This window comes from Glycine max, chromosome 6, assembly GCF_000004515.6.
Source record: "Glycine max cultivar Williams 82 chromosome 6, Glycine_max_v4.0, whole genome shotgun sequence".
Classification (NCBI taxonomy): Eukaryota; Viridiplantae; Streptophyta; class Magnoliopsida; order Fabales; family Fabaceae; genus Glycine; species Glycine max.
This window is the reverse complement of record NC_038242.2, coordinates 4,706,598-4,718,181: the sequence shown is the minus strand read 5'-3', so window position 1 is coordinate 4,718,181 and position 11,584 is coordinate 4,706,598. Positions and strand designations below refer to the sequence as shown.

Sequence of the window (11,584 nt, the reverse complement as noted above, 5' to 3'; positions counted from 1 at the left end):
TATATGTTTTGATTTAGAAAAAGAAGAAGAAGAAATTGTGTAATATTTGAACTACTACAATGTACAGGGGTTTTATATGTCGAGAATAGTGTTTGTTGTCTTAAAACCAATTTATATTTAAAGTTAAAAGCAATTACATTGTTTAAAATGTATAAATTATTATTAACACTAATATTGAAGTATGAAATGTGAAAATAAAATCGTATATTTAATAATGTCAATAATTTGTTAAATAAGCGAATATTGTTTTTAGATATATGTATATATAATAATATTTTTACTATTTTTTTAATCCTTAAAATTTTAAAAAAATTTGTTTTTAGGAGTATAGCTCCTTTTATTTATTTTTAGTCCCTTAACTTTTTTATACTTACTTCTAATCTGTTAACTTTTGTTTATGTAATTAGTTTTAGTCTCTTAAAAAATATTAAAGTAAGAACGAAAAAAAATTAAAGAACTGAAAATATAATTAAAAAATTTAAGAATTAAAAACATAAATTTTAAAAAATTAAAGACCAAAAAGATATTAAACTTTGTAATAATTGAAAAAGTTGACAACACTTGTCATCCAATTTAGTTAGTTTAACCAAATATGATTAAAAGTTTATTTTCTATAATTAGCTAAACGATCTTGATTTGAACGTTTTGTTAATGATTTTCCTTTTGAATCTTATTTTTCTGTACATGGATTAAGTTATTGAATTCATGTTTAATGTTTTTTCATTGTTGACACTTATTAAGAAACTGATCCATAATCTAAATCTTGTAATTGAAAAATTAAGCTTTTGACTATTCTAATTTAATAACCGCACGATTCTTGAGCCTAAAAATAGGGATAGATTATATGCATGTGTAAATTTTCTACACCTAGGTTTTGTTCAACTCGACTTGATATATTTTTTTTCCTAGTTTAAATTCGGCTTGATTTAAGTTTTCAATAGATTGTTAACTCGAATCATATAAACTAGGAATAAAAAAATTTAAATCCTATATATTTTAAAATTTCAATTTATTAATAGATTTGGAATAAAATGATTGTTTAATTTCTTTAAAAAAAAGTAAAACTGAACTTATTATACTAATTTTGTAGGTCCATAAAATATGATAAAAAAATATAATAACAATCAAAGTTTTGCATAAATAAAAATTACCCATATAAAATAATAAAAAACATAAACGAATTTAATTTTTAACTCAAATTTAACTCATTTGATCTATAAATTAAATTTAATAAGTTAATTATCAAATTAAGTTTTTAATTATTTTTGAGTTGGTTTAGTTGATTATGGTCCGCTAGTGCTCATGAAATTAACTCCTAATTGAAAAGTCATTGATATTCTATTTGTAGCATAAGGAAAGTCATTCGCCAATGCCATAAATGTATTTAGAGAACCTGTGTAGCAAGATAAAGCTTTGTTGTACGGAGCCAAGAAGACAAAATTGTCCGTTCCATGGAAAACAAAGAAATGAAAATAAAATAAATTGAGATGAAAGTTTTAAATTAAATAATAGTGTAAGGTCTTGTTGTATTTATATGAATGAGAATTATTTATTTTATTTAACTTGAGAATATGTATTTGAATTTTATTATTTATAATTTTTTTTTGTATTAACTACAGTCATAGTCATATGTCCCTAGCAATATTTGACCTAAGATAAAAAAAATATAATATAAAAATATGAGTCTCATCTAATTTTACTAATTATTTCTTTTCATATCTACTCTCTTTCTGCACAAAACTAACACACCCTAAAAATTCTAACAAATCTATAACAATCATCAGTTTTTGACTCACTTTTAAAATTTCAAAATCCTAACTTAACCGAGATTATTTGTTTTGCCCGGAGGCTGGAGAAATATTCAAACCAACAACTTATTATTTTTCAAACATAGTGATAGTGATAAGTTGTACCTGTATATAACACTTGTGTATCTATTGATCCTATCAATAATAAATTGCAACTAACCAAGTCAAAGCATATTTCTTTCATCATTAAACATCTACCTTTATAAAACATAGTAAAAAAGTAAAAAAAAAAAAAAACAGGGAAATTAAAAAAAGAAACAAACAAGGAAGATGATATTTGCCAGAATATAATTAAGAAACGTGGTTTATCTTTAAGTCAATAAAGATAATCTTTTTTTATTTTATATAATTAAGAATAATCTCTCAATCATTATTATTATACATGAGGGCTCAAAGGGTCTTCTTCCAGATAAGGTATATATATATATATATAATAATAACTTTTTTTTTCTTGATGCTATTATCTAAATTTCACATGTAAACAAAAAAATATCATTTTTTAAGAAAAATTATTAATAAAGAATAGTTGAAAATTAATTTAATGTCAAATATCAGAGATAATTACTTATACATTATGTAAAGTATTAAATATAACTTTTTTTAATTTTTTTTGTAAGATCATCATAACCATTCTATCTTATTCCAGTATAATTTAATAAATGATACAAGTGGTTTAAGTAAAAAAAGATAATAACTTTTTGTTTTTTAATGTAATGATGATATACTTATATAAATTTTTAATAATTTAATTCTTCTATTGGTTTTAATGTAAAACGATAATGTGATTTTATTATATTTTGATATTTAAAATATTTATATATAAACTTTGAATTTTAAATAAAAGATACCATATTTAAATATTATTTACTACAATAACACCCAGCATATCATTAAAAATTATTTCGTGTGAATAAGAAAGTTTTATTATTATTATTATTGTTATTATTTGAATAGGAAAGTTATACTTATGAGCCCTTTCTTGAATGGAACTAAGAGAGAACATTATCAGATTTACGAGACAATTTTGTTCCTCTCGAAAACCAACCTTCATTTCCCCTTTTTAGTTTTCTCTGTGTCACTCTGTTTTTCATTATTATCGCAGGAAAAGAAAAGGAAAAAAAAAACCCTAATCTCTGGAATAGCGTTGGATTGGAGCGTTTTGAGGGCATCAAATCAATAGAGTGAAGCAGATCAAGAGGAAGAGGAGGGCACAACCAATGACAATGGGGTCCACCGATAAAGAATTGGAAGAGCAGCTTCTCGACGCCGGTAACAAGCTCCTCCTAGATCCTCCCTCCTCAGCGGAGGAGCTCCTCCCACTCCTCGACGTAATGACGCCTTTTCTCCCTTTTTCTTCTTCCCTTCAAATGTCTGTTTTCCATTCCTTTAATCTGTGATTTATTAATCAATCAGTGGAGTGGAGCCTGGAAATTGCAAACTTGCTCCTGAAATTATCTGGAATTGTTTTTTTTTTTTTTTATTTCAAATGGTTCTTCTACTACCTCAATTGGTTTGGCTGTGATGGGATAAGTGTTATAGCGTATGTGTTAAGTTGTAATAGACATCCTAAGATAATATAATCATATCATTACTGCACGCCTTACATATATGGGGTTCTGATTGGTGATTGGTAATATTAATATGCTGGAATTCTTTGGTTAGGGATGTATAGACGATGTAAGTGAAGAAAGTTGAATTAGGTCCTATTTATTCAGTCTTTATTTTTTTTTATCAATTGTTGGTTTGCCGGTGAGTGTAGTAAGCTAAGGGTTGGAGTGGTGCCAAGTGCCAACAGTGATGCGTCTGACGGATGTTGGGCTTGGTTCCAGTGGTGTTGCTGTGGTTATGACAGAGGTTACACCAGCTTCACCGTAGTAATGTTTGTCCTCCCCCTCACATTACTAAAGTACCCCATAATCTGCTGCCTCTAGACCAAATCCAGCAAGACTCATCCTCCATCTTTCTGTTAATTTGCTGTTGAATATCTCGGCTTTTTTTTTGGATTGGTTCTGTTTATCTAAAAAATTTAAAGTACAGCTTGAGTTTGAACTTTGAAGTGAGGTGAAGGTGAAGCTGAAAAATTCCTCTCTGATAAAATATATGCAAGTCGAAAAACATAGTCCTAACTAAATGGTTGGTCAAAGTATTAAACACAATTTTGTGATTTTACGTATTATTTTCTCCTTTACACTGCAGCAAGTAGAGTGTTGCCTATCGAGGGTTGAGCAGTCCCCTATTGACTCTATGCAAAATGCACTCTCTCCATCATTGAAAGCATTGATTGCGGACAAACTTTTAAGCCACTCAGATGATGATGTCAAAGTTGCAGTTGCCTCTTGCATCAGTGAAATAACAAGAATCACTGCACCTGAAGCTCCTTATGATGATGCTCAAATGAAGGTGTGCACAATTTTTTCTACTACAATATATGAATGAACTTGACTATTATCATACTCTTAATGAAAGACATCAGTAAATCAATTGAATTTTACCGATGACATTTTCTTGCAGGATGTCTTTCAATTAATTGTATCTTCATTTGAAAATCTACATGATAAGTTAAGCCAATCATATGCAAAGAGGACCTCAATTCTTGAAACTGTTGCGAAAGTTAGATCATGTGTGGTAATGCTGGACCTTGAATGTGATACCCTGATTTTGGAGATGTTTCAGCATTTCTTTAAAAATATAAGGTAAGACTATAGTAAAGTTCAGCATCATCATGGCTTCAAATATTTTGTCGTCTATAATTCTACCTCAAACATGATTTGATTACTTTGATCTTTTACTACATTGTCTGTGCGAACTAGTTAAACGTGTTTTTATTTTTTCGTGCTTAGTAACTTTTAAACATGTACTGATATTGTTGTATTTGTGTATTGTATTGAACCCAATACTCATACCTTTACCTGTGCAACATGGTTTTTACATATATACCAATGCATTATTTTGGACAGTTGGAATTGCTTACTGTGTGGGGGCATGGTTCTAACCAGCTCCATTATAAAATTTCAGGGAACATCATCCAGAAAATGTTTTTTCATCCATGGAAACAATTATGACCCTTGTTCTAGAGGAAAGTGAAGATATATCCTTAGACCTGCTGTCTCCACTCCTGACCAGCATTAAGAAAGACAATAAGGTTGTTGTTTGACAGTTACAATTTCATTGTCTCTAGTAGATTGCGAATTTAAACTTGAACCTTGTTTTTGTTGTCCAAATTTTATCATTGTTTTGATGTTGATAATTATTGTGATCTAGGAAGTTTTTCCAATAGCCCAGAAATTGGGGGAGAGGGTCATTGAAAGCTGTGCAACCAAGCTTAAACCCTACTTGGTTCAAGCAGTGAAATCCTTGGGTATATCTGTGGATGATTATAGTTCAGTACTTGCTTCAATATGCCAAGATACATCTGATGACTTGGAGAAAAATGATACATGTGTTACTAGTGAGCATGTGGTAAGTTTTCTGTTGGTCTTTTGTCAATTAATGTCTGAAACATTTCATGATGAGAAAGTTCATGAAATTTTCTTTTTGTCATTTTTTGACTTCTTTCAGGAAGATAAGAGTGATTCAGCAAAACAATCACTAGAGGAGTCAACACATGTATGCCCCCACTTTAATGCACCTGTTTTTTTTTTCTATTTTTATGGTTCTACATTTTTATCTTCTGGTATTGAACACTGGAACATGTTGATTGTGGTTTGATCAGGTGGTTAACAAGGATTCAAGTGAAGTTACACCCTCTCAACCAGAAAATACTGATGTAAAGATATCTCCAAAGTTGGTCATGAGCAATGGTGTTGTAGAAGATAATGTTTTAGCTGACTCCAAGTCCATTAAAAAACAAGAGGATGCTGATTGTTCTAGTCACTCTGAAGGTTTGAATTTATCTGGTCATGAGGTGCATAATGATCTGGACACTGAAAAAGTTGACACTAGTAAACAAAAGCCAGAGCAAGCTACCAAGAGGCAGCGAAAGAAATCAAGCTCTTCAACTAAATCAGCAAAACCTTCCAAAGGTCAAGTTGCTGCTAACGAGAAGGAAACTGAGAAAATGCTTGACTTTGAAAGCAACAGCAAGAAAGTTCCCAGTTCCTCTCACGAGGACCATTCAGCTGAAGCAGCAGGACCTCCAGAGAATGACAATGGCATTGATGCTAAGATTTCATCACCAAAGGCATGCAATGATGAATCTGAAGTTGTTGCTTCTCCACCAAGTGAGAGCTTCTCTGATGAAAATCATTCGAAGAAAATTGGGCGAACAAAAAAGAAAGATGGGGATGCTGAGGGTGTTTCAAAGGTGTCTGAAGGAGCTAGTGATTCAGAAGCCAAACCTGTCAGGCGATCCGTGAAAAGGGCACTTGGTCAGAAGTCTGATGCGAAAAAAACTAATGTGGTGGATTCAGTAAAAAAAGGAAGTGGGACAGCAAATGATGCAGATGCTAAAAAGCACCCAGCCAAGAAATTAGATGAAAACAAAAAGGATCGTGATGGATCATCTTCAAGACAAATGGAGGACAAGAAAAAGGGCAGGTGGGGGAAGGCTAACTCTGAAGCAAATGTAGTAAAGTCATCTGCTATGGATGTGGACAAGGTATCTTTGTGTGCTTTATACAGTGCTTGCTTCTTTGGTACTGTTAATCAACGTTATTGCTGCATGATTTTATGCTGCTTTGTTATTTTTACAAGTAAAGCATTAAAGGAATTTTTGTTAATTATTTAGGAAATGGTTTCTTCTCTGAGGTCTGGTACAAAGTCAACTAAAAATGAAAATTCAGAGGAGACTCCCAAGACAAATGTGAAAAGGAAACGCAGTTCAGGAAAAGAAAATGTATGTATCCTGTTCACTCTGAATTTTTCCTTCAGTGAAAATCCGTTATGTAGATATGTCTTCCTAATTCCCAAATTTCAGTGTCTTCTTGTGTTTATTGCTAATTAATTATCTTGCTGCTGTATCAGGAATCTAATGCGAAGGAATATGGTCAAAACCTTGTTGGTTTACGGGTCAAAGTTTGGTGGCCTGATGATCGTGAGTAAGTACTTAGCATGTCTTCAATTTTTACATGCCGTCACTGGAAATTTTGGTTAACAATGGGCCAGGAAGTGATTTGTGCTGTTTGGCTTTTACTTTTAAATTTTAATATATGGTTTTTGAATATATGGTTGTCTGTGCATTGGAACGCATGTTTTTAGGCCTCTTAATGTAGACTAATGCTGTGTTCATGATATTTGCATTATGTATATTACATTTACAATTACTACATGTATCTTTGTGTAAACCTTTCTGTTGAAGTTGTTGTGGTCTTCATGGTTTAAGTTCAAGATTTCCCTTATTGGCTTATATGTTCTTTTCTTAATTTATTTCAACACTTTTTATGTTAAAGTGTGCCTTATAATAATTACAAAATTACTTCTTATAAATTGTAATAGGTACCTTATGTAAATTTTAGTGTGGGAAAGGTTTGATGTGAAATAGCTGGAGAGAATATGTTTGAATTAAACTAGGGTATATCATTATGCACATTCTATTTTTGATCAGTTCATTTTGATGTAATAGAAGTAATTACACTGACAAATAATCTGTTACAGGTTTTACAGAGGTGTTGTTGATTCCTTTGATTCTGCCAAAAAGAAGCACAAGGTGATTTGACAGTTTATTAAGTCATGTCTCTACCCTTCCTATCGCTGACAAAAAGCTATGTATTCTTTTTGTTCTTCTGTGTTGCTCTGCCCATTTAAGCAGTTTTTAATTATTTGTCAGAATGTCTAGATGGCATAATATCTTAGGCATACATTTGAATTTGAGGGGTGGGGGGGGGGGGGGGGGGGGGGGGGGGGTTACATTTAGGTAAAAAAAAAATGCTGATACTGCTGTTATGGACTTATGGCCCATTTGTTTGAGCCTTTTTTAGGAAAGGAAGAAAAATGAATTTTTAAATTGAAAAAAAAAATTCAAACCCTTGACATTCTACCTCTATCCCTATACATAAGAACTTTTAACTAATTGAAGGGATTTAAAAAAGTTAGTTAATGTAGTTTAGTAGCATTAAATATGCTAATATTATTTTCCAAAATTACCCTTCAGGTTATTGGGACTCGTTATCTCACTCTTTCCACCTAATTAATTAATGTGTGCTGGTTATCTTCAATTCTCACAAGAGAAAGAATGAGTTTATCTTATTAATTTACAGTATTTATTTATTGACTAAAAAAATATTGATGTAGTTAAGAGTATTTTGGTAAAAAAAATAATTAATCCGAGAACCAATTTGAAGAGGGTCTTATGTAAAGGGACAAGAAAATTTCTTAAAAGAATTTTATATATTGGAACACAGGTGGTAATTGGAAAGGTTTTCCTGAAAAAAAAAAGTAAATTACATACAATGAAAAATAAAGTCATATTAGTGCTTTTCTTATGAGCTAGAAAGAGTAGCATGTGAAGAAAAAAAAGCCCTTTTTTCAAAATTTCTTCAAATGCACCCTAATTTATCTTCTGACACCTGTTCTCTATTTTTAGGTCTTGTACGATGATGGTGATGAAGAAACATTAAATCTTGTGAAGGAGAAATGGAAGGTCATTGGAGCTGATGACTCAGATGCAGATGAGGTTGGTCTATGCCCTGTACTTTTTACACCAAATTTTCGGTGTCTACATTAATGGCAAATATTTCTGTGGACAGGAAGAACGAAGTGATCGTGCAAGTCTTGATGCTTCCACTGATATGTATGTGCTGCCTATTGATAATTTCATTTTTTGTAGATACATCTTTTGTCTGTATTATCCGATATTTTTCATGCATGTTTTTATGGAGTGTGCATGTATTGTGATGTTTCACTTTGGCAGAAATTTTGTGTATCTGTTCTTGGCTTAGTTGGTGTATTGGTGTTGTTGTCTTTGCTTCTTACTGATTTGTTGTATATTTGATGTTCCTATATGTTAGTGCCCTTTAATTATTGAAGCTGCTGGAAATCCAGAAAATGTAAGGGTTGTGAATTTTCAGTTGAACCTAATAAATTGTGTTGATTGCTTGAAGAATTATTATTTTTTAAATAGGCTTTAATTTAACTGAAACTTTTTTGGCAATGATACATACTCATCTGTTAACTGATATAGATGGAAAAGTGCTAAATTGTAGGACATGGCTATTTGTATCCCTCGTGAAGAAATTGGGCGATGTGCTGCATTGGTTTGATCTTTATCAATTACGAATGTTAGTAGATTGCTTAATGTTTTCCCTTCGTTTTTAAGGATTCAAATGGACGTGTCTTGTTTATTGCTGTATTTTGTGATTCTCTTTGATGGTGTGGCTTACATGGTTTGCTTTCCAGCTGTTTCTTTATTTGATCTTATTTTCATTGGCATCGTTCTTTGATCCTATTCAGGCCACCAAAGAAGAAAGGGAAAACAAGTGCTGTTGAGTCAACCAAGCAAGGAAAGATGGATGCTTCTTCCAGAAGGTTTGTGAATATCAATTAATCTATTTCAGTGCCATGTCTTGTTTGATATCTAAATTTTTTGCTTCAATTTGTAGCGGTGGAGCATCAGCATCCAATAGATCAAAGGGTGCATCCACGAAGTCTGGCCTGAAGTCCAAAGATGGCAACAAATCCAAAGATTCCAAGACTATTAGCAAACCTGAGGATGCAGTTAGTAGAAAATCTAAGGCCAGCATTCCTAAGAGTGGTAGCAGTAAATCTATTGTTACTGCTAAAAAAATTGGTAATAAATCCAAAAATACTGATAATTCAATTGAATCAAAGGATGATGACACTAGCACGCCCAAACCCTCTGCGAAGTCTAAGCAAGAAACTCCAAAAAGTGGAAAGTCTAAGCAAGAAACTCCAAAAAGTGGAAAGTTTAAGCAAGAAACTCCAAAAAGTGGAAAGTCCAAGCAAGAAACCCTGAAGACTGCCCTTTCGAAAGTAAAACCTCTCAAAAGTGGTGGAAAGACTGATGTTAATGGTAAGAACAAGGTGAAATCTGGTTCATCAAAGAGAAAATATTCTGAGAATGAGTACTCAGATGTTTGAGCAGGAGAGGTAGAAGATGCCAAGGACAAGACTTCATGTTCATCAAAGTCACAAGGAAGTGGGTATTTATTCTCGCTGTTTATTTCTTGACTGGGTGCCTGTCTTGTGCTTACAGCATTTAATTTTTTCTTCCTTTGGCCAGAGTGATCAAATGAATTTAGGCCGTGTATCAAGGAGCTGTGTCGTTTGTGGTAATCATCTTCTTGTTGCTAGCATTATTTTCTCCAGTTATTAGTTAGGCTAGTTTAGTTGTAGTATGGGTTAGTATCTCTAGTTACTTTTCCATCTTTTCTAGTAGACTAGATGAATGCTATTTTAAGGTAACACCTGAAAATATTTTGCTAGCATTCTTAATTTAACGAATGCTTTGGCACTCCCTGATGCTGACAGGTTGACTAATGACTACTTACTAGTTACTATCCACCCAATTAACGTTTTTAGATTGCTTAGTGCTTAGATGTGGTTGTTGTTTTGTTTTGAAACCTTTAGTTTGTTCAAATATTCCATAATTCACATTGATCCATTCGTTTTCCGAATGAAGTACGCAAACTTCGCTCCATTCATTGACATGTTTTTTTAATTTTTGGACCTTGATTTCAACCCCACCTCAACCAGGCACCAGGTCTCATGCCAGAGAGCTCAATAACTCAGTGAGGCTTACTTAAAAAAGAAAGTATGCAAAATAAGGGAAATGCCTTTGTCTTTACCCTGTATTTGGATGAAGAATTTTAAAATAATAGTATTTTAAATGCCAAGTAATTCAATTGAGAGTAATTAAATTTCAGTCAATTATAATATAATTTGTTTGGATAATAAAATTTTACAAATATATTCATTTAAATTCAAAACGAATTTTGTTCTGTGATTTTCTTCTCTCTGCTTACTTTCTCTCTCAGCCCACATAGCAACATCAATCTCAGTATTACAACAGCAACAGTCTCATGGTGAAACTTGTGTCCTTGAAAATCTTCAAATGGAAGGGGATGATATTGCAGATGAAGATGAAACGTGTTTTGTAAGATGAACATAGAGAGTGAGGGGTTTTTAAAATCTCACCTATTTTGGTGGAATTTTAAATTCCTAATTTAAACGAAGGATCAAAATCTTGAATAATTTTTCAAATTCTCATATTAAACATCCAAATGGAGCAATGTAGTCAATAACAATTCAAATACCCTAAAAAAATACATTATCCTCTTTAAATGCTTCAGTCAAATGCAGGGTTAGCGTTTTTCACGTATGTTGATTTTATTTTTTTGCGGGGTGGGGGGTTAGGGTGAATGTGGTACACTCTCAACTATTTATTTAAGAAATACACTTTTATTTTTTATTGTCTACGATATGCTCCTGATATGAATTGTAATTCTTATGGGCCTAAGTCGAATTTAGGCTTTTTAAGGGTTTGAGAATCTGATTTATGTTGGGCCACCGGAACATATTTCATTAGCACATGGAGGAAAGCGTGACATTCTTTTCAGTTTTCATCATATTCGTAGATGAGTGTTATGCAGAAGATTTTTGTTAGGAAAGGTAAAATTTATTTCGGTGACTGGGAGATATCTTTCGTGGAAACGGAAAAAAGTATATATATATACTTTTTTTGGAAACAAATGTCTTTAACGATTTCATCCTGCTTTTGTTAAGCACCAGATATCAAAAATCGGTTTCATGAAATTAAATATGTTGTGGCACGAAACATATGAAACTTCATTTTTAATTTTTAATGATCTTTCAAAACCCCC

General features: G+C 32.1%; 1 protein-coding gene across 2 annotated transcripts; it reads left to right on the top strand.

Moving 5' to 3' along the window:
- Positions 1-2,786: 2,786 nt before the first annotated feature.
- LOC100781036 (nucleolar protein dao-5) lies at positions 2,787-10,215 on the top strand. Of its 2 annotated transcripts, XM_006581270.4 has the most exons (15): positions 2,787-3,136; positions 4,005-4,208; positions 4,320-4,501; positions 4,824-4,950; positions 5,070-5,267; positions 5,367-5,414; positions 5,521-6,405; positions 6,535-6,642; positions 6,771-6,844; positions 7,401-7,452; positions 8,329-8,418; positions 8,492-8,535; positions 8,948-9,022; positions 9,195-9,269; positions 9,344-10,215. In XM_006581270.4, exons 1-15 carry the CDS (start codon positions 3,026-3,028, stop codon positions 9,840-9,842), a joined length of 2,772 nt encoding a protein of 923 aa, XP_006581333.1. In that variant the 5' UTR covers positions 2,787-3,025; the 3' UTR covers positions 9,843-10,215. The 2 variants fall into 2 exon arrangements, with proteins under 2 accessions (XP_006581333.1, XP_040872228.1); XM_041016294.1 differs by lacking the exon at positions 8,948-9,022 and having other exon boundaries at positions 2,788-3,136.
- Positions 10,216-11,584: the final 1,369 nt, after the last annotated feature.

Coding starts and splice junctions, on each gene's coding strand:
- LOC100781036 (XM_006581270.4), top strand. CDS start 3,026: ATGACAATGGGGTCCACCGATAAAGAATTGGAAGAGCAGCTTCTCGAC. Junction 3,137..4,004: donor AGCTCCTCCCACTCCTCGAC/GTAATGACGCCT, acceptor TTTACACTGCAG/CAAGTAGAGTGTTGCCTATC. Junction 4,951..5,069: donor GCATTAAGAAAGACAATAAG/GTTGTTGTTTGA, acceptor ATTGTGATCTAG/GAAGTTTTTCCAATAGCCCA.